Here is a 27241-nt window from a genome sequence, read left to right as displayed (position 1 = left end):
AAAGGAGAAAGACTACCCTACTTCCTCAACTCCTGTGATACTGAAGCACTTTTGAGATGTGACCAAAATCCCTAACAGTCTCTCTGGATTTTGAATGATTCATAATAAGGGATTTTTCTTTAATGAAAAGGAATTATATGTACTTTGGCAGTACAAACAGGCCTTTGGAAGCAACAGGAGAAACACAGAAAGAAAACAGTTGCTTCAGTATTGGCTCTAGGCCTCCAGGAACTGAGAGAATAATAAAGCCTTTCATTCAGTTTCAAGGAAGCAATGTCAGGAAATCCAGCCAAAAAAAAAAAAAAAAAAAAAAAGCCTTTTTGCTTTTTCCCCTAATAGATTTTACAGCTTCAGTTAGACAGGCTTTGGGAGAAGCAGCCTGGGAAATTATCTATAAAATATTGATGTACCGCTGGAGTAAGATAGATGAAGATATAGTATCATTGTCTTTAAAAATAATTGTATGCATAAAGTTTTCGAAAATTGACCTAGAAATTAATTATCTAAAGTAACTGCCAACCAAATTTTAAGTTATCCTCTGCTACATTTTTTGAATTACAGCTCTCAAACTGTCTGAAAACTATTCAATTATAGCTCTCAAACTATTCTTGTGTATTGATTTATATATTACATACTTATAGTCTGTCTTCACCTTCTAAAGCATAAGCTCCATGAGAACAGAAGCCTCATCTGCCTATTCACTCCATGTGTCCCCAGTGCTTAGAAAAGTGCTTGGCATAAAATAGGAGCCCATAAATACTGCTGAAAGAATAAATTATAAGAAGTAGCTCTCTAGAAACACCAAGATGTTGAAGGGCTAAATCTTTGTCCTATTTCAAAAATACATTCATTCCTTGCCTCATGCAGCCCTTACCAAGCATGGTGTGTGAGACGGGGAAGGTGATGGTGGGCTGGCCTGTCATCCGCCAGCGGCTACAGAGGTAGGAGAGGTCTGTTCTAAGCATTTCCACTATCATCTTGTTGTCCAGGGCCAGGTAGAACTGTTGCTGGTCTATAAACTGATATAAATAAAAATAATAGCTCAGAATAATTTACTCTCACAATTATCAAGTAATATTTTAAACAACTGACATATTCAGAAGGGTATCCAAGATGTGATAGGGCAATGATACCTCCAAATTTAATGTCTAATACATTTCAAAGTATCTGGTGGTTAACTGGCACATATAATAATTTCTGACATTTTTACAGTATGCTGCAGTTTACAAAGTATTTTCAAGTATATAATTTTATTTAATCTTATAACCCTCCAGTGAAGGGTTTTTCTTCTTTTAATAGATGAAAAATAAGACTAAGAGATGATATATGGATTAGCAAAATTATATGGCTAGCAAATGGCAAAGTCAGTCTATACCTACCTCATCTGCACGATTTCAAATGTAAGATGGCAAATGGGGAGTTTAAGCTTTCTTTCCAGAAAATAGTTTCTCCTCCCCATAAACACATATAGTCAGGTTTGCTATTATCATGTAGGTGATAAATATCAGGCTAGGTATTTAATAACAGCTAAAACAGTACTGACATTTTTGATTAGAAGAGTATACTGAAGATTTCTATGAATGGAAAAAGGGCTCTTCCTCCAAAGAAAACACACAATTCAGTAGCTGAATAAAAAAGACTGTATTTTGTTTATAAAGGACACATACAGTTTTATTTTTAACTTGTATTAAAAGTAAGGATTACTTTTGTAAGTACTCTAGCATTTGTAAAATCCTTAGTTACTGTTTCTGCAACACCAAGGGTTACTTTTGGTAGTTCAATCACTTGGCGAAACTCTGTTAGAAGTTCAATTCAGTTCAACTCTACAAATATTCACTGAGTAACTTATGTGCAAGGCCTGGTGGAACTCTTTGACACTTATCCCAACTCCAATAAATGTTTTATTTCTACAATGCTTTTCTTTTATTTCCATTCATTTCATTGCACATTCCAGCTTATTTCACCTACCTGTGGAGTGAAAGTAAAGATAGTTTTCCGAATGTCATAGAGTTTTGAAGTTCCAAGCACTCCCATGTGTCTGTAGGGTCGTCCACTGAGTTTCATTTTATTGTTGCATCCTGACACAGAATTGAGAAATGGTAAAGATATTTCTAGAGCATAAATCAAATCAGCAAACATTTTTACATGTACACACACACACACACACAGACACACACACACAATGTATCTATATACTTATAGACACACACACACATTCACTGTATTTCCTTGAATTTAAGTTGTCTTCTTTTTACAGTTTAGCATTCTGAAATTGGAATCCATCCTATAATTGATGTCTATGTTAAATGTAGCTGAATTTCTTTTTGTCTTCCAAAAGGCAGTTATGAAACCAATACCTCTTACAATGAGAAAATAATTTATTCACACACATTTTTCTTTTATATAATAGGATAACATTGTATATATGTTCTGAAACTTTTTCCCTCCTAACACATATTAAATATGCTTACTACTACTTTTTTATTTTTTGACTAGAACACATTTTTCTTGGGGATTTAATTTTTTTCATTTGCTTTACCTAAGTGTTATACTTATCAAATATGCCAGTTTTAGTGTTGCTTCATTCTTAGGGGACTATCACCCTGAAGAGACAGAGAACTGTCAAAGCCTTGATCATATTCCAGGGTCCATGCAGTAAAGCACACATATTACCTGAGGTTGATGTCACAACCAGGTTTTCCTACTACTCCTTCCTTTTTGTTTCTATTTAATAGTGTAAAATAGATACAACATAAATTTTACCATTTTAATGACCTTAAGTGTACAGTTCAGTAGCATTATGTACATTTACATCATTATGCAAACATCACCACCATCTATCTCCAGAACTCTTTCATCTTCCCAAACTGAAACTCTATGCATTAAACAGTAACTTTTCACGTTCCCTGCTTCCCAGTCTCTGGCAACTACCATTCTACTTTGTACTTCTGTGATTTTGTTATCTCATATAAATGGAATCATACAATATTTTTCCTTTTGTAATTAGCTTATTTCATTTAGCACAGTCTTCAAGGTTCATCTATGTGTAGCATATGTCAGAATTTCCTTCCTTTTAAAGACTGAATAATATTTCATTTTGTATATACATCACATATTGTTTATCCATTCATTGATGGACATTTGGGTTGTTTCCACTTTTTGGTTATTGTGAGCAATGCTGCATGTTGGTGTAGAAAATGTCTGTTCAAGTTCCTATTTTCACTTCTTTTGGATATATACTCAGAAGTGTAAGTGCTGGATCACACAATAATTCTGTTTAATTTTTTGAGGAACTGCCATACTGTTTTTCCATAGGGACTGCACCGTTTTACATTCCCATCAACAGTACACAAGTTTTCATGTCTCCACATCCTCACCAACACTTGTTAATTTCTGGTTTTCAATAATAGTCATCATAACGAGCGTTAAGTGATATATCATTGCATTTCCCGAATTATTAGGGATATCAAGCATCCTTTCATCTCCTTATCGTTTATTTGCCTATTTTCTTTGAAGAAATATATATTCAATTCCTTTGCCCATTTTTGAATTCGGCTGGTTTATTTTTTCATTGTACAGCTATAATGTTTCTTTAAATAGTCTGTTATTAATCCCTTACCAGATGCATGATACATAGATATGTTCCTCTATTATGTGTGTTGCCTTTTCACTCTGTTGATGGTATCCTTTGATGCACAATTTTTATTTTGATGAAGATCAGTTTCTGAATTCTTTTCTTTTGTTGTCTGTGTTATCTGTGTCACACTTAAGAAATCATTGCCAAATCCAATGTCAAAAAGTTTTTCTTCTTTGTTTTCTTCTAAGAGTTTTATCGTTTTAGGTCTTATGCTTTGGTCTTTAATAAATTTTGAGTTAAATTTTTGTACATGGTATAAAGTAAGAGTTCAACTTCATTCTTTTGCATGTGGGTATCTAGTTTTTCCAGCACCATTTGTTGAAAAGACAATTCTTTCTCCATGAGTGGCTGTGGCACCCTCACTGAAAATCATTTGACCATATATACAAAGGTTATTTCTGGGTTTTCCATTCTATTCCATTGTTCTATATGTCTGTCTTTATGCCAGTATCATACTGTTTTGATTACTACAGCCATGTAGTATATTTTGAAATCAAGAAGTGGAAGTCCTCCAACTTTGTTTTTCTTTTCCAAGAATCTCTTGGCTATTCAGGGTCCCTTGAGACTCCATACAACTTTTAGAACAAATTTTTCTATTTTTCAAAAATTGTCATCTGGGCTCTTGATAGGGCTTGCACAGAATCTGTTGATAGTTTGGGTTGTACTGGCATCTTAACAATATTATGTCTTCTAACCCATGAAGACAGCATGTCTTTCCATTTATTTGTATCGTCTCTAATTTCTTTTAGGAATGTTTTGCCATTTTCAGTGTACAAGTCTTTCACCTGCTTGGTTAAGCCTATTCTTAAGTATTTTATTCTTTTTAATGCATTATAAATGCAACTGTTTTCTTAATTTCCTTGTTAGATTGTTCATTATTAGTGTATAAAAGTGCAACTGACTTTTGTGTGCTGATTTTGTATCCTATAACTTTGCTGAATTTGCTTATTTGTTCTCTTAGGTTTTTTTGGTAAAATCTTTAGAGTTTCCTCCATATAAAATCATGTCATCTGTGAATGGAGATCATTTAAATTTTTCCTTCCCAATTTAGATGTCTTTTTATTTCTTTTTCTTGTCTAACTGCTCTGGCTAGAACTTCCAATACTGGCCGACTGTGATGGTGTGTGCCTGTAGTCCCAGAGGCTAAGGTGGGAAGATCCCTTGAGCTCAAGAGTTTGTGACCAGTCTGGGTAATACAGTGAGACCTCACCTCAAGAAAAATGCTATGTTGAGTAGAAGTCTGTGTGTCTGTTTTATCTTTTTTTTTTTTTTGGCTGTTATTAATTTACCAATTAATAACAAGTCATGGTTTTCTAAGTCATCTCTTGTTATATTTTTTCAATGCTGAATATAGAGTATAAAGAATTGTAGAGGCTCTGGATGATATTTCCCTCCAGAGATGATTCAGTTTATATTAGCAGGCAGATACAGTATAAGCAGATCTTCTCAGTCTAATCAGGAATTGAGAAGATTGTGTTTTAGGATTTGTATTTTAGACTTTCTAAGAACTTGCCTATTTACGGTTTTTCCTTACTCTTAAGGTGTAGCCCACTCTTACAATTGAAAGTCCAAGGTGTTTATCATAACCCCTTCCACATAGGAAGGTCCTGAAATGCAATTTTTGTCTCCCTAGAACAGTGAGACTTTCTGCTTAGTTTCTTGTCCCCTTGCTTCATGCAAGCAAAACTTAAGAATCAGCAAATGCCTCAAAGGTAAACTACACAGAGAACAGTGAGTTTACTTCTTTGAGGGTCCCTTCTGTCGAAGGTTTTGGTTTCTCAAGTCCTGGCTGTTGTAATTACTCTCTGAAGCCTTCACTCACCTTCATTTTTAAAATCCAGCCATTCTAGTTATTCTTAGTATGATAGCCCGATACAAGCTACTTCATTACAGCTGGAAGCTGGAAATCTACCTTTTGTTTTTAGGTATAATACAATATACATAATTTCACCATTCTTGTTTATACACATTATAGTGCTTCTAATTGTTGTTTTGCCACCACAAATTATAATGTAGTGGACATCCTTAAATATCGATCTTTGTGTACTTGTATGAGTGTTACATAAGATATATTCTGGGCTGGGTGCAGTGGCTCATGCCTGTAATCCTAGCACTTTGGGAGGGTGAGGCAGGTGGATCATGAGGTCAGGAGTTTGAGACCAGCCTGGCCAACATGGTGAAACCCCATCTCTACTAAAAATACAAAAAATAGCTGGGCGTAGTGGTGGGAGCCTGTAATCCCAGCTACTTGGGAGGCTGAGGCAGGAGAATTGCTTGAACCCAGGAGGCGGAGGTTGCAGTGAGCTGAGATCGTGCCACTGCACTCCAGCCTGGGCAAGAACAGTGAGACTCCATCTTGGGGCGGGGGGACGCAGAAAAAGAAAAGGATAGATTCCTAGAAGTAAGGTTGTTGGTCAAAGATATGTGCATTAAGTTTTTTTTATAGGTAATGCCTACCTGCCTCTAATTTACACTACCAGGAGTGGTGAGAGTGTCCACATCTTCAAATGTTTATTAGCACTGGATATTGGCAATCTTAACTTTTGTAAAATTGATGGGCAAAAAAAATATATAGCACTATTCTTTTATTTTACATTTTCACAATCATTGGAGAGGTTGAAACTATAACTTTAAAAATACAGTACTAAGAAAGGAGAAACAGTGATCAACAGAGCCAAAAGGTAAGATTAAAATATCCACACATATGAGTCAGTATATGTATGTACAGTAAATGATAAAGGTGGAATTTCAAAACAACATATATACGAATGATTCAATCAATAGTGCTGGAACAATTGGTTAATTATTTGGCAACAAGTCAGATTTTTATCTCATATGATAAACTAAAATTAACATTATAGCCTAAGAGTTAAATGTAAAACTGTAACCATAAATAACAAAGAAAATGCAGTGAAAATGTATTTGACCTAGGAATGAGTTTATCTTTCTAAGTGTAACAGCAAGGAAAGAAACCAAAAATTTTATTACATAAAACATAAAACTTCTATACATGAAAGCAAGCACAAAATTAAAGGGCAAATAATAAAATAGCAAAATATTGCAATAACATGTAGAAGAAAAAGTGTCAGTATCCCTAATATATTTTTAAAAACCTCACAGAAATCAGTAAGAAATCAACAAGTATCCAGTAGAAAAATGGCAAAAGAATATAAGTAGATGATTTGCAAAATAAACAGAAAAAAGGCTATTTATGAAAATAACTTTTGAAGAAATTATATAATACAGCCATCAAATTGGATTGTAGGTGGCTACTTACCAAAACATAACAGAAGTATATCACATATTGTTATGTTTCCAGAAAAACAGAATGCAAAATCCATTCTTAATGACATAATTTTTCTAAAAACATTTGTGTACTTATTTTATTTAAAATGATTGGAAACGAATATGCCAAAATAAAAAGAGGCTTCCTCAGAGTGGTGGAATTACAAGCAATTTTTACCTTTTTCCTTTGTGCTTGTCTCTGTTTTCCAGTTCCCTGCAGTCAACGTGTATATATCAATTTGTAATCAGATAACTTACAACTTTTGAAATTTGGAGAGAACCAGAATAGCCTACCTATTCAGATAAAACTAGGAGATAAATTCATAATTCTTGAAAGACTGAATAATACATCTGATAAAATGGATATATCTAATATTTAAATATTTGCACAAAGGCAAGAAAATAATTATCTAATAGAAAGTAATAGACTAGGAAATATATATATATTATAAATCTCACTGATAAAAGGTCACCATAAAATATATTTAAATAATTGATAAATATATATATATAGAAATGTGCAGACTCTATTAGATAAGCAAGTAATTGCAGACACATAAGTTTCAAGAAAAGAGGTAAAGCAAATATAGAAAAATACACAGGTCACTGGGAAATAAAGATAGAAAAAGTAATTTATACATATTAAAACCTATTTAACTAACCGAAATAAATAAAACTCCAATTTTAGTAGGGCAGTAATAAAGAAAGGTATATTTTATTTTTTAGTTATGTCACTATAAATTAGTTTGTCTTTATTAAGAATAATCTGGCAACATGTAACAAGAGCTGAAAAGCTGTTCACAATCTTATCCAGAATCCCTTTACTGAGAATATATAAGAAAACAGTGGTCTATGCAAAGGCATTTATAGGACAAAAATTCTCAAAACAATTCAACTAATAATAAGGAAACAATTACTTTAATTTGATGAAATACTATATAGCTATTCTAATATGTGGAAATGCATCATGAGAGAGTAAGTGAAAATAAACAGAACACAAGTGAATACAGGCGTGCTAAAGATAATTATCAAAATGTATCTATATGCACTAAGAGATTAGAAAAGAATTAGCATTATATAAAGATTTGAACTTAATATTTAAGTTCTTACTTTTACAAAGTTGATTCATCTCATAATTAAAAAAAATAAAGATATTTTGGAACTGACTATGAAATACAGAGCATTTGAAGTGAGAAGGAGAACTCTGTTTAGTTAACATATATAAATAAATATATCTGGTAAAGAAATATCCCTTTTTCCTTCATGGAATTATGGCTGTCATTTGACATATGCTTGGGGCAATTTTGCTATTGTGAAACTGTTGCAATAATAGAATTTTGAAGAATCACTCATTTGACTGATAAGTAATCAAATGTTGCCTCATCGATCATACCTTTTCTGACTTCCCCAGGCAAAACTATCCCTTTTCTTCTGTATTTCAGATGTAATACATGGTCATAGCATTTATAAGATTGTACTGTGATTATCTGGTTGCATGCCTCTGTCTTTCACAGATCTAGCCCGGTGCCTGGTACGTAACAAGTGAGCAACAAATACTTATGAATGAATGAATGAAGCAAATGAAAGAGCATATCAGGAAGATAAATGTCCACTTGTTACTTGAGTTCCTGGAATGTTTGATCATTCATTGTTTTTATTTCCTTTGGCTAGAAAATAATAAATTAGTAAGAGGCCCAAAATGGAGTCTAGGTCTTGAAAACATAAATAGTAAGAAGATTGCTTCTGTTTGTTGGAGAGACCTGATGTGAAGCAGGCAGATTCCAGAAATGATGGTAGAAGTTCCTGTTTCCCAGTAAGATATGCTGATTTATAATAACGGAAGTGATGAAGCAATGGGTAAAATTAACCTATTAACTTTTGAGTAACAGCCAGAGAGAATCAAGTCAAAGTCACCAATAGGTTTTGCATAAACCCAGAACTGTAGAGACTTTTAAGAGTTACAAAAACGGTGACTATAAGATCAACCAGTACTCAGGTGGGTAAGATGTTGGCTAGAAAGGGAAATACCTTCCTTATGTCAAGGGATTTAGTGCTAGTGGACTAATATCTGGAGACTATAAGTGCATTATAGGTCTGCGGCTATAAGGAATGGCCAAAAAATAAATAAAAACAGGAAGCAGGTTCTGGGAAGGGGTGAGGTATGTATCCTGCCTAGCAAAGCATCCACCCAAATAAATCAACCTCAGAAGTTTCAGAGCCTTGACTTGGTATTTACTTCAGTTAGGGTGGAGTAAACAGAGGGAACCAGGGGTATTTTATAATAATCAAGCTCATTTGTGGCTAGATTTTGGAAATTAATTAGGATCTGAGGCATATTCAGTAAAATTATTAATTTCTATGTATACATATTTTAGCTTTTCATTGTCTTTTTCTTTGTTTTTTTTTTAATGCAGTGTCCAGGAAATTTCATTTTCTTTTTAAAGCAAAGTTCCTTTAGAAAATTCTAACCAAGTTATATTTGAATTTTTAGGAAAGGGACATTCCTACATCATAGCTAGGATGGATGAAAGAAATCCATACGCTCCTAAAGCCAGATGTAATGTTAAGAATAGCTCTGGAATGCAAGGAGTTCAAGTCTTACTGGCATAAAATATATGTTCCTAGGAGAGATAGACAAAAGTCAGCTCTGATTCTTGGTCCTTTCCTCGGTTGATTCCTTCTCAATTTAGACAAAGAAATTAAGTGACTGGAGTTAAGTGTCAGTGAAAAGGGAAGGAGGCTGGTTTTAAGTGGGAAAATGTGCTTTAACTGTAATTACTAACATATCATTTGTGGGTGATGATAAAAAAAAGTACACACACACACACACACACACACACACACACTAACTTCTGGGTTTGTAAGTGGCAATCCACTATCTAAGATCCAAACTTTAACAAATCTACTCCCTTGTGCTTTAAGATTGTATTACTTTTCTATTGGTCCTGTAACAAATTACCACAAGCTTAGTGGCTTAAAACAATACAAATGTATACTTCTACAGTTCTTGAGATCATGAGCCCAAAATGAGCATTATGGGACTAAAATAAAAATCAAAGCGTCAGCAGGGCTGATTCCTTCTGGGGGCTCCAGGGAAGAATCCATTCCTTGCCTCTTCCAGCTTCTAGAGGACGTGGGCATTCCTTGGCTCATAGCCTTATCACTCTAATCTCTTGGTTCTGTTGTCACATCTCCTACTTTTATAGTCTCATCTTCCTCTGATTCCCTTTTATAAGGACACTTGTGACTACATTTAGGGACCACCTGGGTAATCCAAGGATAATCTCCCTATCTCAAATAAGTCCCTTTTGCCATATAAGGTAAGGCTTATGGGTTCCAGGAATTAGGACTTGAATATCTTTGGGGGGTCATTATTCAGCTTTCCACAAAAGTAGTTTAGAATTTTTTTAGATAACAATATAGTAATGTGTTTAATGCAAAAAGTCTATCACTAAGTTTAATATGTGAATTAATTAAAAAATAAGTACCAATTAAAAATAAGTATTTGATTAAGGAATCTTTTATATCATCAACTAGTTCATTAAATGACAAAGTATAAATAACCTAAAAACAAGTTCTTTGGCTATCATCCCATATAAAATAAGCAAGTATTTGAAAAAGAGGTATAGGTTCTAAGAAAGGAGAGAACATGTTATTTAAGTACACACTTGGAATAAAGATACAATATTGGCTGATAATAGTCACTCCTTATGTGGCCAAAGGGTTCGTATAACACACCTAAAATTATCAGGCGTGCTCAGAACAGAGAGGGTAAGAAGCTTGAATTCTAGAGATTCTAAATTCCTTCTCAGATCCAACTTAATAATACATGATCACAAAGAAGAAAAAAGGATGAAAACCAGCCTGTATTGAATAATGCTTTGATTCTAGTAGGTTGGCCAATCTCCTTACCTAGGCTGGAATAAATGTGGCTGAGAATACGAGCTGGTTGTACTCTGATGGGGTATACTTCAGCAATGGTCTCCACGTCAATTCCCTTGTCCTTCAAAATGGACTTGATTTCTTCTGTTTCAGCTAGAATGGAGACTATAGGAGAAAAAGAAGATGAGGTCAACAGAAAATTTTATTTCAATAAAAACCTAAAAATCTCTCAAGTCATATAACTTCTTTTGAAGAGATAAAAAAGGAAATGGGAGGAAATGAATAGTTATGAGGAACTTTGATGAAACAATTGTCATGCTAAATACTTAATATTACCTAAATGGAAAAGGAAAAGATCTCAAGACTAGATAGAGTATTAGATTTTGCCTTTTGGCTAAATACTTATGTGCTCCTAGAGAATACCACACATGGTGAATTGGGGATAACAATTTGAGGCATCAACATATAGAAGATAATATAGCTGAAACTGTGTGTTTCTTAGGAGGTAGGTAGTGGGGGCTGGGGAGAGATAGGGATGATACTTCTCTAGATTCAGAGCCTGCCAAGCCTGGACAGCTCCCTTTTCTTCCTCTTATACTCATGTCATTGAAGTGAGAAGCCCAACTACAAGAGAGGAGGCTCAGCCAGCTTCCTGATTCTTTTCACTTTCCCTCTATGGAACAGATACCTGGCTGGGGGCCAGTAATCCAATTGAGGCTTTAGCTGTCTTGACACTAAGCACCAGTGGCAAATGTGCCCTCTACTCCTGCTCCTCTAGTGCTGGCAGATGTGCTGGATTGTTCACAGGAAAAAGAATGCACTGCTTGGTTCATTCTAGCTTGCCAGTATTTTCTACATTGAGTTTTTGAAGCAAAAGCGTAGTTAACAAAGTGCTACTTTGCCTTCCTTTGCCAATATTCTTTGTGTATTTTTCTATCTTGGGAACCTCATATTAATGGGCTGCTGTGGTCTGGACCAGGATATGCAGGATATGGCGATCACAGAGTCCCCTGGATATAACACCATCTTGACTACTTCTAACTGAAAACATGAAAATAAAAGAGATTCTTCAGGGAAAATGTACAGAGGAAGAATGATAGTGGGCTGAGGACAGTCCAGAAAAACACATATGGCAATCTACTCTTTTATTAGTAAACATTTATTAAGTGCCTAAATGGATAAGATACTATGCTAGTCACTAGGGATCTAGAAATGAATAAATTAGTTTCTCCCTCAAGGAGCTCACAGTGTAATAGAAGTGACATACACATGGATTATAAAATAACCTGCTAGGTAAATAGAGATAAGTGCACAAAACTTTATGAAACCTTCCAGGAGTGACATCTAGGTAGTGTGGGGTTGGGAGGAGTGGTGTCAGGAAAGGCTTCGGAAAAGAGCTGATGCCTAAACTGAGTTTGAAAGAATGAATAAGTCAGCCAGGAGAAACAAGGGATAGAGTATAGCCCTAGGGTATAGCCATTCTAGGAAGGGGGTCCAGCATGAACTTATCAAGCATAGAGATGAAAAAGAGTGTGGCTGCATGTGTAGGGGGAAGTAGGAAGAACCACATACTCTTCAATATTGCTGTAGTATAATATACCTTGCCTAGTGGCAAAAGAAGTGGATCTGGAAAGGTAGACGGGTTAGAGCATCATGAAGGGCATATGCATCACTTGATGGATTTTGTATTTCATTTTTGGGCAATGCTTTCCAAACTGCTTTCTACGGAGCCTCAGGATTCTTCAGGGGAATTGGTTGTAAGAGTACAGGAAACTGAAGGACAGTCTAGTGAACAATACTCTGGGGCCCCAGGAGTACCTTCAACCCAAGCAACTCATTTTTTGTTTGTCTTATAAAATAGTTAGAAAATTCTCATTTAGTGCCTCTTATGTGCTAGGCACTGCCATATTTAAGGACATGATCCCTACATGGAAAAAATGAGACTGATATGGAGTCCTGCTAGAGGCCTGGATAGATGTTAACCTGCAAGAGGATATGGTAAAAGTAAGGTAGAAATTGTTCCAGACAGAAGAAACAGCATGGGCAAAGGCTCAAGGGGACAGAGAACAAGGTAGAGCTAGGAATTATAAAAAGCTCTTTATAGCAAGAACATGTAGTACAAAGGGGCAGTGATGAAAAATGAAGATGGAGATGGGGTCAGGGGCTAGATCTAAAGGGCCTTAGAAACCATGTTAAGGAGACTGCCAATGGGAAGCTTTTGTAGAGGTATAATCAGAGGAATACCATATTAATACTTATATCTTAAAAAGGGTACATTCAGGTTGATAAAGAATAAACTGATAGACTGTAGTGGGCCTAGACTGAAGACAGAGAGACCAGCTAAAATATCACTACAGGGCTGGGCATGGTGGCTCACACCTGTAATCCCAGCACTTTGGGAGGCCAAGGCAGGTGGATCACCTGAGGTCAGGTGTTCAAAACCAGCCTGGCCAACATGGTGAAACGCTGTTTCTACTAAAAATACAAAAATTAGCTGGGCATGGTGGTGCACACCTGTAATCCCAGCTACTCCAGAGGCTGAGGCAGGAGAATTGCTTGAACCCAGGAGGCAAAGGTTGCAGTGAGCCAAGATCATGCCACTGTGCTCCAGCCTAGGTGACAAAGTGAGACTCTGTCTCAGAAAACAAAAAGTTACCACAGTAATGTGAGGGAGAGATTGTTGATTACCTCCATTAGGATCAAGATATTGGTACTGGAGAAAACTGGATGGATCTCAGAATTATCTAGAAAATAAAGCAGCCAGAACTTGAGGAAGATATCAAGGAGGATTCCCTAGGTGTTTACTTATATAACTGGGAGGACACAGGCATATAGGAGGAAAAGCAGGTATGGGTGATGTAGTACTAGGAGGGTGTAGCTGCTTAATTTTAGACATGTTGAATAAATTTACAGTGCAAGTGAGACACCAAAGTGAGCCTATCTTAAAGGAAGCTGATATAGATTCAGAAGTCATTAGCACAGAAAGAGATTAGATGGGTCAAGGAGAATACATAGAAAAAAGGAGAAGAGGACCTAGAATATAACCTTGGGAAATGCCAACATAAAAGACATGGGCAAATGAAGAAAAGCCTGGGGTGAGGTAGAGGAGTTCTTACACCATGACTTATATTTCTCTATGGTATAGGAGGTAAGATCATATTGAGAGTAAGGGAAGAACTAAGAAGGTGGAAAGAGGGAAAAGGGAAAAGGTTGGAATAGGAGGATGCTGAGGGACAGAAACAAATATTCAGAGAAGGAAGAGCCATGGGCTAAGGACAGAATTCTCAGAAATACCAACAGTTAAGGGGCAAAGAAGAGGTAGACCAGAATGAAACAGAAACATGCTTAATCTAGGTTGAAGAATATTCAAGAGAGTATGGCATCATAGAAGACATGGGATACAGATTAAATAATCTGGTAAGATATAGATTAAAAAGTGTCTACCAAATTTGGCAATACAAAGGTCACTGGTAACTTAAGCAAGATCATTTTCATAGTAGTATGTCAGACTATAAAAGACTGCAGAATAAAGGGAATGTAAAAAAGCAGAAATTTGAATGAGAAAGAAAGAAGCTATATAGCGTAACTAGAGGGAGATGAATGTGTCAGTAGACTAAACAAAATAGCACCAACAGAATGGGAGAGTTTGAGGATTCCAGGAAAGAGCAAGTTTCTAGAGAAGGCTGGGGAAGAAGATAATGATCAAGCATCAGAAGGAAGACTCTTCCTTGAATAGGAGAAGAAACCCCTTTTCTGAGTCTGGAAAAAATGAGGCAAGACTGTAGGGGTGGGGAAGGCTGAGACACTGACAAAGATCAGAATATTATCCGGCATGAAGTAGCAGGCCAAGAATTAGGCTGAAAACAAGAGGTGGGGGTTGAAAACAGAGGAGGTTTGGAATAGTGGTTGAGAAGTATGAAAATGCTGACTAATAAGAACAAGGATGAACAGGAGGCACTGTAGACCTAGCTGAGTTGGAGACTATGATTCCCAGTGCCACCACTCTGGTCATTTGTGTGATTTTTTTTCCCCAGTAGCTTTTTAGCAGGCCAGGTATAGGGTCAGAAAATGCAGACTGTAACACTGACCTGGGGCTGTGATTTTTCTGGTGTGTATAATAGAAGTATGGTGTATTGGTGACTGGGAGATTTAGATGAACAACCATGAGGTAGAGAAGGGTAAACTAGGAGAAAATATAAACAAGGGTAATGGGAAGAAAAAGAAAGCTGAAATAATATTATGACTATGATCAAACAGTAGAATATTGGAATTTTAGAAATCTGAGGTGAAAGAGCCCTAAAGTTTGGTCCTTGGAGTGAGTGGCTAAAAGTATAGGTAGAAGGAAAGGTCACTAGAGTTATGGATATCCAGAACTTTGAGACTAAGTGTTAGATTGCACTGACATCAATGCTAAAATCTAGTTCTATGGCAAGATTTGGAGAGGAGGAAGAAGGCTGCAGCCAAGCCTTAAAGTCTTCAAAGAACGAATTAGAGCAACAAGGAGATCAGCATAAACAGATGGAATAAGCCTCAAAGGAGAAGATTTCTCATGGGAAGGGAAGAGTAATGATTTTTATATAATATTTGCTATATACATTGATAAGTAAGGACTACCTGCATGATCACATGGGATGCCAAGTTTAAGAAAATTTAGAAAACACATGGGATTATTTTCCATATAGAACCAACCCTAAAGTCAAGTGACTGGAGACATTTCAAAGGAGCTTCATAATACCACATTGGATTGTAATGTTAGAGAGTCAAAAATGACCTCGAGTCTTCTGCCCTAAGAAACTACAATAATGGTTGGTGATATCATTGAGAGAAATAAGGAAGGGAAAAGCATTTGCATTGCTTAGTAGAGGCAAAAGGATGGGATGGAGACAAAAGAGATCAGTTTTCAGTTTCAAGTGTAAATGGTAGAGAAGTTTTATGGATATTGGAACTAGATTTCTTAATATGTTTATAGAACTCAGCTTAGTGTTTTGCAGAAAGTAGATGCCCCAAATTTAGGTAGATTGTTAGGAATAAAAGCAAAGGGTTGGAGTATTCTCCAAAGAGGTAATAGTTGGGGCCATGGAAGCAAATTTACTATGAGGGAGGCAGGCTTAGCTAACTAATATGGGATGCAAATACAGAAAGACAAAAGTATAAGACTAAGGCAGAACCATTAGGAAGATATATAAAGAAAGTAATATAGTAGAAATAGCACAGAAGGACTGGTCAGAGAGAAAGCATAAATAACTGGGAGGCTAAAATGTTATGACAATGAAAAGAAAATAATTTCCAGAAATAAGGAGTGGTTAAGAGTGTCAAATAATATTTTGGAGTCCTCTGACATAGTACATCATTCGTTTATGATTAAGATTACCAGCATTTTGAAACCAAATTGAACCAAGTTCATCATATATTTTTTGAAGCCTAATAAAATGCAAGATATAGAATAGTCATAATTTACTAGCCTAAAGATCTCTGCCCCTAATCAGACCTTTAATATAAAGTTTCTTCCACTGGGAATAAGAATACATACCTTGAACCACAACATCTGGCTTTGGTACAGTAGAAAACCTGCGATTCAGGGGATCAATTTCTCCAGGGGCTAAAAATCCCTTAAAAAACCCACAAAAAGACAGATTATTAAGTCTCAAAAGAGAAGCTAATATTTGAAGGAAAACAACATCCCTATGCCCATAACCTTGCACCATAACAGTCAAGAGGCAGGTATAGAAAGGAAACAAATGCCTTCACTGTGTGAAAATGTTTGAACTCCCAAATTCGCACCAAAATTCATTTTATCTAGAGTTAATTTCCGTTGGCTGCCACAAATCCATTTTGGAAATAAATAGGAGATATATATATATATTTTTTTTTTGAGACAGGGTCTTTCTCTGTCACCCAAGCTGTAGTGCAGTGGTACAATCATGGCTCACTGCAGCTTCAGCCTCTTGGGCTCAAGTAATCCTCCCACCTCAGCCTCCCAAGTAGCTAGGACCACAGGTGTGTGCCACCTCACCTGGCTAATTAGTTTACTCATGGAGACGAGGTCTCACTTACGTTGCCCAGGCTGATCTCAAACTCCTAGACTCAAGCAATCCTTCCTCCCGCTTTGGCCTCCCAAAGTGGTGGGATTATAAGCACGAGCCACTGCACCCAGTTGGGTATAAATTATAAATAAACAGAAAGTTTTCTGGTTATTTCTTTATCTTCTCTGAATATACATGATTAGATGATTAGATCACAATGCTTATCAGTAATTTAAGCCATTAGTCCTGCTGTTTTCTCATTTGTTCATGTATCTACTATGCCTTTTGCACATCAGAAATCTTTTGACTTGAGTTTCTGCCCTTTATGAAATAGGATGAACTCACCTATTTTTTCCTTAAGAATACCAACTACTGTGGTATTCCTTTTTTATTATTAATTTATTCTAATTGAATGAGAAAGTCACCAGGTAAGGATTATTTAAACAAGACATTCTGCCCATTATTGCTAGGTTCATTTAGTAATGTCAACTAAGAGTAATGAAACAGCCATGGCCACAGGGACCAAAAAAAAATGAACAAAACAGCTTCAAAAATCAATGGTTATACATAAACAGGTCGAAGAGTCTGTCTCAGATAGGATAGTTAAGTCCCATTCTTGATCTTCTAGGAGCCTGGGTTATATTTTATCGAAATAACATACAGTGGGGAAGTAGGCCTGCCAGATGATCTGAAAAACTTCTAAGAAAGAGAATACCTCTGTGCAGGCTCAAAATGTCACAAAGAACGTGGACACAAAGTCAGAAACTCCTAAATGCCTCAATAAGGGCTATCTCAACAGAATCTGCTATAAGGAACATTTAGAGAGCCCCTTAACAAAAAGCAAACAAACAAACATAAAAGCCAAAACAAACAAACAAAAAACCACGATGTTCCTAATCACTTATGCTACCTAAAAATACCAGTTAATACAATTAAAGGATTAAACATTATGCTGCTTGGAAAGGTTTGCACTTAATCAATTATCAATAATTAACTAGCTAAGCACAATTGCATCTGTTAGTCACCAGGAAGGGCACTGAGGGGGTTTTGAAAGGGACAGATCTGAGGCCTGAGCAGATCCAAATACAGTGCCAAAGTAGGGAGCCCTGGGCAGCATGAGGGACATGGTTGCCAGGGAGCATGAACTTTTTGTAAGGTTTGGCCATGCTCCCTACTCTGAAGACCTAGAGGAAAACTATAATTAAGGCAAAGTGCAAGAGGCAGAGGACACACTTCAGATTTAATGAGCTACTAAAAAATCTGATTATTATGGTGACTTAAGGCAGAAAACATGTGGGACAGCCTTGAAGATTCCTCACCTCTGCCATCAAGCTTCCTAAAATGTATAGAGACTGACCCCACATATGAGGCAATTTCCCCATGGGGACTCGGTCCACAGTGTGAGGATTCTGATATTCTTCATCAACCTAAAAGAAAAGATGAAGAGGCCAGATGAGGAATAATAGAAGGTTTAAGATACTGGAAAATAAAAATGCTGACTGAATTGTAGTTTATACCCTATATAGCTACATATGCAATGCACTGAAAAGTCAAGCACTATCTAAGGTGGTGCTCCCCAACTGCTACGTGCAGACAGATCACCTGAGGATCTTGTTAAAATGCAGATTCTGATTGAGTGGGTATGAGGTAGGGCCTGATATCTATTTCTAATAAGCTCTCAGGTGGTGCTGATGATGTTGCTGGGAGCTTATTCTACTCATCCCTACTAGAATGAAAGACTATTCTCTCCCATGTCTAACGCTCTTTCGCAGTGGAGAAGGAACAATGGTATATTCGACTGGAATTTTGGGAAATGACAGTCTGAAAAAAAGACATATTCATTTTCCAAGCCTGATCTATTACAGCAGTCCTGGATTACTGGCCTAAAAGCAGATAATACCAAATCTTGAGAATCCACACAAAACATCATCCTAGTTTTTCCTAGTAATCTCTACATCATTCTCAAGATTAAGGTTTGGTCTTGTCCTTGTCTCACTGTGTCTCACAACTTTAAAATTTTATTTTTAAAGGGGTAAAATCATATTTATGTTGTCCTATACCAAAAGACAAACTTTTAGAACATCAAAATAAGAAGATTAAAAATTATTTGACTCAAATGAGGTAGTCTTATCAAGGTACTGCTCCTCTTCTCTATCAGCTACATGTTATGGCACTGACTCACTCTGTCAGGAGGAACACTGTACAGCTCTGGCAGAAGTGGGACTCCATTTTTGCCCTTGATGAGGACTGCTTCAAGAGCCTCTCTATACTCTTGAACCTGCAGATAAAAGAAAGGCAGAAAAAAGACACATACAGAGAGTCCCTTTGGGGACCCAGGAGAAGGTTGTCGCCAAAGAAGGTCCTATTGTAAAGGAGCTTATTCACCCAGTAAAACAGAAAGGAAAGGGCATTTACTAAATGCTCATTATAAACCAAATATTATGCTAGGAGTTCTGCATACTTTAGTGCACTTAACTTTAAAAACTATCCTAGGAGGTATATGTAATTAAGGCTTTTTTACAGGGAATTTGTCTCAAAGAGGTTGTAAATTTGTGGAAGATCAGAGCAAGTACACAGTTGAGTGCAGGGTGTAGCCATGTCAGTCTACTTCCAAAGGCCTGTCTTGATCCACTACGTATAACTTAGGTATAGCTTCCAGATTTGAGGATTTATTGTCTTTAAAACTGCATTTTAACCTACCAAATTAGGTTTCTATTATGGTCAAGTTTATGTTCTGTGCCTAACCATTTGCTAAAGCTTTGCAATGCATAAAATGCAAACAAAACAAAACAAAAACCAAAACAAAACAAAAACAAACAAAAAAACTAATTTATGATGGAAAAAATACAGTCAGTTCTGCTATAACACTTTCTTTGTAAACAAATTTGTTCTAATGCTTCTGATATATTAGGGAAAAATTTGAGTATAACATGAATCTCATGTTTGTTTATGCACAATTTCATACTGAGAATGTACTCAGCTGAAGTGTAAGAATACACAAAACACACACGCATACAACTCAGGAGAACAATGAACTGTATCCATTCATATCTGTTGTTCCTACTTTCTGTCCAATTTCAAATAAAGCTCCTTTCACCACTTCCAAACTCACAAGCTGCAATCCTCTAATGGCCACCCTGGTTATGCAGCCACATGCCTTCCCCTTTCCTTAGTTTTCCACCTCTTTCCTCTCAGCCTTTAAAAAAAACTGTCCTCTCTGTTTTATGCTCCTTTTCTCTAACTCTTTTTAATCTCTCTTTTGTTCTCTTCCTCTTGCACATTGTGTAGTGGGCATGAGAGCCAGCTGGGTAAGCTGGTGAGAACATGGGTACATCCTTGCACAAGCAAACTTCGGATCTTTTTAAAGGTAAAAGTACCATAACTATTGAGGTAATTATGGATTTCTTAACTGTTTAACATGTATACCATTATTTTTATTAGGTTCCTATCATTTTGTATGTGTTACATTTTATGTGCTTCCCTTACTCCATTTTCTCATAAGCCCTATAGTTTTTATTTCTTAAATATGCATAGCATGGTGACTTTCTTCTTCTTCTTCTTTTTTTTTTTGAGACAGAGTTTCAGTCTTATTGCCCAGGCTGGAGTGCAATAGCATGATCTTGGCTCACTGCAACCTCTGCCTCCCAGGTTCAAGCGATTCTCCTGATTCAGCTCCCAAGTAGGTGAGATTACAGGTGTGTGCCACCACACCTGGCTAATTTTGTCCTATTAGTAGAGATGGGGTTTCACCATGTTGGCCACGCTGGTCTTGAACTCCCAACCGCAGGTGATCCACCCACCTGGGCCTTCCAAAGTGATGGGATTATTGGTGTGAGCCATCGCACCTGGCCAGCATGGTGATTTTTTAAAGAAGGCACATGGCCTAGGTGTGGTGGCTCATCCCTGTAATCTCAGCACTTTGAGAAGTTGAGGCAGGAGGATAGCTTGAGCCCAGGAGTTTGAGACCAGCCTGGGCAACACAGTGAGGCCCATCTCTACAAACAAACAAACAAACAAACAAAAATAGCTGGGTGTGGTAGCATGTGCCTATAGTCCCAGCTACTTAGGGGGCTGAGGTGGGAGGATTGCTTGAGCCCAGGATATCAAAGCTGCAGTGAGCCATGATCATGCCACTGCACTCCAGTCTGGGTAACAGTGAGTGACCTTGTCTCAAAAGCAACAACAAGAAAAGATTGTTTATGTATCATTATAGCAGAACTGACTATATGTCTCATTTACAATATGTCTTTATCTGTGAAATTCAAAGACTTTTAAGAATATATTTTTTAATGAATGGAGAAAAATTATTTTCGTTATGTACAGAGAAACTGAAGAAGTCAATGACAATAGTTGGGCACTCAGCAGTCAAGAGTGAAACCAAGATCTTTTTTAAAAAAAGAAAAAAGAATTCAGGTCTTTTAGTGCCCTCAGCTACTAGCCTGTAGAGAAACAACTGTCTCTCCCCTATTAGGAAGACTTCCATCTGGACACAGAGTTGGTATGCTACTAACTGTAAGAAGATATAATGAGAACATTCTGCTGAAAACTCTTTCCCCAGCTTATTACCTGTTCTGCATTGCCACTGAAGACCCCATCAAGAATAAAGTATGTCCAGAATAACGGCCATTCACATTCAATGTTTTCAAATAGCTTCAGCTCAGCTGGTTCATAGTACAGACGATTGGGATCCTAGTGAAAACACAATAAAGTCTGTCATCTTTCAGAGGTTAGATATAAATTTTAGTTCAGAGGTATTATAATATGGGCTTTCATTACTGATAGTTTGTTTTAGAGAAGGTGTTCAGGAAGGCAGAGCATGTGCATACTCCCTTCCCTTAGCAAGTACTCTATGATGTGACTTCTAACTAGTGGACTTGGGATACGAATGGTATCACAAGAGTGTATATGAAGAAATAAGACTGGTTTGCAATAAAGTTGAGTTTGGTTTTATATTTGTTAAGGTTGATGTAGTAGTAGGACATACAAATAGAAATGTTTAGAAGGCAACTAGAGACGAGGGTTTGGGAATCATCTTCATAGAGGTGATATATGAATTACAAGTTACAGATGAACCTTGTGAAACAGTACTATATAAAATGAACAAACTGCTCAGGGATGGAAACTTGGTAAACCCTCAGAATGGGGCAAAGGAAGAACTGAAAGAGAAGAATCAGGATAGTGTAGTGGGAAAATTAAAATAGGAATAGAATTTCAAGAGAATTTAGGGCTAGATAAAAAATGATGTACTATAGAGAAGTGAAGGAGAATAAGGATTCAAAGCCTTGGTCATTTAAGAGCTTAAGATGATGTTTCAGAACATATAATTTTAGTACACTGATAGGGGAAGAAATCAAATTCAAGGCTAAAAAATAAAGTGGAAGAGAGGAAGTAGACCAGAAGAGTTTGAGTTCGATGATTTAAAAAATCCATAATGGTTCTCAACCACCAAATTGAAGACTTAAACAATGTTTCCATTACCAGTGAAAGTGCTTCATATTGATGTTCAATCCCTTTAAAAATACTGAATTTTTCTCATTAATATTTCCAAGGTGAACTTTTGACTAGTTGAATAAAAGGAAGTTACCTTTTCAAAATCAAGTACTGCTTAGAACTAACCAACTGCAAGAGGTGGATGTGGGGCCAGAATGATCTACTGATGGAAAGATTTTTCCCTTTGTAATTGTTAAATATTTTGGGAGAGATACTTTGAGACAATGCAAATACTATTTCTGTGTAAGCTTTCAACCACTGATTTTACCATTTATCAGTTCTTTCTGAAATTAACCAACTGCAAGAGGTGGACGGACTACAACTTTCTCTATTTTACTTAATCCAGAAAAGCCTACAAAATGAGAACTTGGCAGCTAAGCTAAGTTCAACATATATAGCAAACATCAGTTATTGTTATCCTATTCAGTGATCTCTATAAGTACCATCAGTGAGGTAAATACTTTCTCTGAATGAGGCTGCAGATACAAGTGGCCATTCTATCTTGGGTTCATTTTGAAGAAAAGAAACCTACCTCTTTCGGAGTTTTATATCCATCTCGTAGAAAGCGACAGCAACCATAACGACCCTGGGAATAAAAAGAAAAAAGGTCAGCAGCTTTTACAATGGTACGGCCATGTAATTAATCAGAAATACATCCTTGCAACATCCACATGTACTAACCTATCACCAATAAAGACATAATGCTTAAAACCAAAAACACCTGAAATCAATCCAGCAGCAGAAACAGATTTCAGCAATGTGATTTCAAGTGAAGGCAAAGTAACAGCCTCTTCACTAAAGCAGTGTTCCTAACAGTATCCTCTCCATGGCTATCCACCTAGGGTAAGTTTGTGACAGCCTAATTACTAATCTATGTGTTCCTGTTCATAAGACACATACAGTTCATTAAGACTCCATAAGCTTTTTTAAAAACCACATATTTTTTAAATTTTGAGATAATTTAGATTTACAGAAGAGTTGCAAAAATAGTATAGAAAATCCCAAAATACCTATGAATCACCATTCCATTATAGTCACTTGAATCTTGTAATTGTCATACATCTCTGGTATAAGCAACATTTGATTTTTAAGTGTGTAGACCATCTCTTCATGTCTTCGAGGTGTAATTTTACATTTCTGCATCTTAAAAACAGTTTGGCCATAATCCTAGATGCATGCTTCTAATTCATGTACCTGTACATGTGACCTTTGTGAACAGAAATTTTCATGTATAATCTATGTTTACTTGTAACTTTCTGCTTATACACTGCTTACATCTGTGGATTCAAGTTACTGAAGTGAATACCAATTGAAAAAAAAAAAAAAAACCCAGGCCATGTTCATTGGTTATACATGTTTGGAATGTTAACTGACAAAAAGAAAAAAAAGGAATCAACATAGAGCACGATGGCTGACTAGAGGTGCTGGTGCTTGTCTTCCCTGCAAAAAAGGAACAAAACAACTAATAACCTGCTGGGGACTGCCAAATTGCCATGCGCCCATGTCCCTGGTCAGAGAAACAGCCCAGTGGCCCCACCCCTGGCAAACCACTTCCCAAGTACCACACCTTCAGGCAGAGAAACAGCCCAGCAGCCCTGCCCCTGGTGGGCAAAACAGTCCCTGAGCCAGCTGACCTGCCATGTGCCTATGACCTTGGCTAGAAAAACAGCCTGATAGCCAGACTTGTCTCCTCATGCATGTGTACACCCTAGACCTGGGAATCAGCCTGTTCAGGAGCCCACTCCCAGCAAAGCTACCCACCACACTCACAAACTCCTACAGCCTAGGCCATTGAGGCACTCACAAACATCAATTATGTGGATTACAGCTCAAGAAACTGCACAGAGACTATAATAACTGTGTCTGCCTAGAACCACAGCCAATGTACCCCACCCAACCAACACCTTAGGATTCATTTCCAGAAAAAGGTCTTTTCCTATCAAAGCTGCTCCGTAAATTGGAAGAGGTACCTGTTCCACCAGATGTGCATATGTAGTGCAGGGACACAAGAAACATGAAAAGGTAAGGAAACATGATACTTCCAAAGGAACACAATAATTCTCTAGTAAGAGAGTTCAAAGAAAAGGAAATTTATGAAATGGTATAAAAAAATAAAAATTATGATCTTGAGGAAACCCAGCAAGATACAGAAAAATAAAGATAGATAATTCAATAAAATCAGGAAAACAATTCATGATCTGATGAGAAATTCAACAGAGAAATATTATTTAAAAAACAAATTTTAATGCAGAAGAATTCAATTAATGAAATAAAAAACACAATTGAGAGCTTCAACAGACGAGATCAAGCAGAAGAATTTCTGAACTTGAAGACAGATCTTTTGAAATAAATAAGGCATACAAAAAAAAAAGAATAAAAAAGAATGAAACAAGCCCATGGGACTTGTGGAACACCATAAAGCAAACAAATATTTGCATTATGGAAGTTTTAGAAAGACAAGAGAGGGGAAAAGGGGTAGAAAATTCTATTTGATGACATAATAGCTGAAAAATTCCCAATTATTGGGAAAAATATGGATATCCTGATCCAGGAAACTCAAAGGTTCTCAAATAGATTCAATCCAAAAAATGTTCTCTCAAAGGTACATTATAGCCCAAATGTCAAAAGACAAAGAGAAAAATTTAAAAACAGCAAGAGAAAAGCATAAAGTTACATATAAGGGAATCTTCATTAGACTAACAACAGATTTCTCAGCAGTAACCTTACAGGCTGGAAGAGAATGAGATGATATATTCAAAGTGCTGGGGAAAAAAAATAACCTGTCAGGCAAGAACACTATATCCAGAATTAGACCAGCCTTGCAAGAAATACCTAAGGGAGTCCTACAACTGAAAGTGAGAGTAAGATAACTATCATGATGAAAACATGCAGAAGTATAAAACCACTAGTACTGCACATACAGAAAGGAGAAAGAAAGGAATCAAGCCATATCACTGCAGAAGACCACCAAACTGTAAAGATAAACAAGAAGAGAGGAACAAAGGAACAAAGGATAAACAAAACAACCAGAAAACAATTAGCAAAATAACAGGAGAAAGTCCTCATTTATCAATAATAACCTTGAAACTTCTCAATTTAGATGTAGATTGGCTGAATGGATAAGAAAAACAAGACCCATATGATGCCTATAATAAACTCACTTCACCTGTAAAGACACACATAGACTAAAACTGAAAGGAATGGAAAAAGATGTTCCATGCAAATGCAAACCAAAACAAGCAGGAGTAGCTATACTTATATCAGATAAAATAGGCTTTAAATCAAAAACAGTAAAAAAAAGACAAAGAAGTTCATTGTATAATAATAAAAGGATCAATTCAGTAAGAGGTTATAATAATTGTAAATATATATGCACTTAACATTGGAGCACCCAGATATATAAACCAAATATTATTAGATCTAAAAGGAGAGTTAGACTCCAATACAATAACAGTGGGGCATTTCAACATTCTACTCTTGGCATTAGATAGCCCATTTAGACAGAAAATCAGCAAAGAAATACTAAATTTAAACTGCATTATAGACCAAATGGACCTAACAGACATTTACAGAGCATTTCATTCAACAGCTACAGGAAACACATCAGCACATGGGACATTCTCTAGGATTGATCAAGTGTTAGGCCACAAAACAAGTCTCAACAAACTTTCAAAAATTGAAATCATTATCAATTATCTTTTCTGACTGCAATAAAAACTAGAAATCAATAACAAGAGAAACTTTTGAAACTGTATAAATACATAGAAATTACACAACATGCTCCTTAATGACCAATGTGTCAATGAAAAAATTAAGAAAGAAATTTAAGGAAGGAGGATCCAAGATGGCCGATTGGGAGCAGCTCAGGATTGCAGCTCCCAGTGAAAGCACAGAGGGGGAGTGGACGCTGCATTTCCAGATGGATTTTTATTACCCATAGACCAGAGATTCCCAGGTGGAGGAGACCCACGGGTCGCCAGCCTGGCTGGTTTGGCCGTCGCCCACTGGCGGCAGTTCTCCGTACAAAATACACGGATCCGGGCACCATTTTAGCTGGCAATTGGGGCTCCAAGAAGGCAGAGTTGCCCATTCATCTGATTAAAAAGGGGACTGAAACAGGGAGCCAGGCCAGGAGATTCCTGGGCAAAAAAAAAAAAACAAAAACGCAGAATCTGAGCGCTGCTGTTTCAGCCGGTGCAGTGGGTCGTGGCACAGGAAATCACACAGATCACGGCACCTTTTCAACAGGCGACTGGAACACCTGGGAGAGAGTTGACTGTTCAACTAAAAAAAAAGGCTCCGAGGCAGGGAGCCAGGTGATCAGGTTCGGCTGGTCCCACCCCCACAAAAAAGAGGAATTGGAAACGCACTGGGTTGAGAGTTTCACAGCAAGCACAACTGAACCCAGGAAAGTCCAGCTCTGTAGGGGAGGGGCGTCCGCCATTACCGAGGCACTCCACCACTGGGGAGGTACTTCGTCATTGGTAAGGTAGCCCGCCGTTGCCGAGGCAACCCGCCACTACAGAGAGAGCCTGCCATTACAGAGGTGGGCTGGCTTTCCTGAGGCAGCTCTAACTACACCCATATAAACAGGACTGCAGGGAAGTTCACACAGCAGCGAGGCAGAGCCCACAAGAGCTCAGCAAAGCCTCTGCAGGCAGACAGTGACTAGGCTGCCTCCTCGCGGGGCAGGGCAGCCCTGATAAAAAGGCAGCTGCGGCCGGGCGCGGTGGCTCAAGCCTGTAATCCCAGCACTTTGGGAGGCCGAGGCGGGTGGATCACGAGGTCAAGAGATCGAGACCATCCTGGTCAACATGGTGAAACCCCGTCTCTACTAAAAATACAAAACATTAGCTGGGCATGGTGGTGCATGCCTGTAATCCCAGCTACTCAGGAGGTTGAGGCAGGAGAATTGCCTGAACCC

General features: G+C 37.2%; 1 protein-coding gene across 7 annotated transcripts in view; it reads right to left on the bottom strand.

The window, feature by feature from the left end:
* Positions 1-27241, bottom strand: part of PHKA1 (phosphorylase kinase regulatory subunit alpha 1) — a 120215-nt gene that overhangs the window by 50028 nt on the left and 42946 nt on the right. For all 7 annotated transcript variants that reach the window (XM_032270150.1, XM_032270155.1, XM_032270156.1 and 4 more), the window contains exons 9-16: positions 22850-22903; positions 21394-21516; positions 19010-19105; positions 18147-18254; positions 16335-16413; positions 10835-10969; positions 1969-2078; positions 875-1019 (exon numbers count right to left, since the gene is read on the bottom strand). In XM_032270150.1, the coding sequence (XP_032126041.1) occupies positions 875-1019; positions 1969-2078; positions 10835-10969; positions 16335-16413; positions 18147-18254; positions 19010-19105; positions 21394-21516; positions 22850-22903 (850 nt within the window). The remainder of the gene's footprint in view (positions 1-874; positions 1020-1968; positions 2079-10834; positions 10970-16334; positions 16414-18146; positions 18255-19009; positions 19106-21393; positions 21517-22849; positions 22904-27241) is intronic.

This window comes from Sapajus apella, unplaced genomic scaffold, assembly GCF_009761245.1.
Source record: "Sapajus apella isolate SASKATOON/1434 unplaced genomic scaffold, GSC_monkey_1.0 scaffold204, whole genome shotgun sequence".
NCBI classification, from domain to species: domain Eukaryota; kingdom Metazoa; phylum Chordata; class Mammalia; order Primates; family Cebidae; genus Sapajus; species Sapajus apella.
Note: the sequence above shows the minus strand (reverse complement) of the source record. Positions and strands in the feature narration are given on the sequence as shown.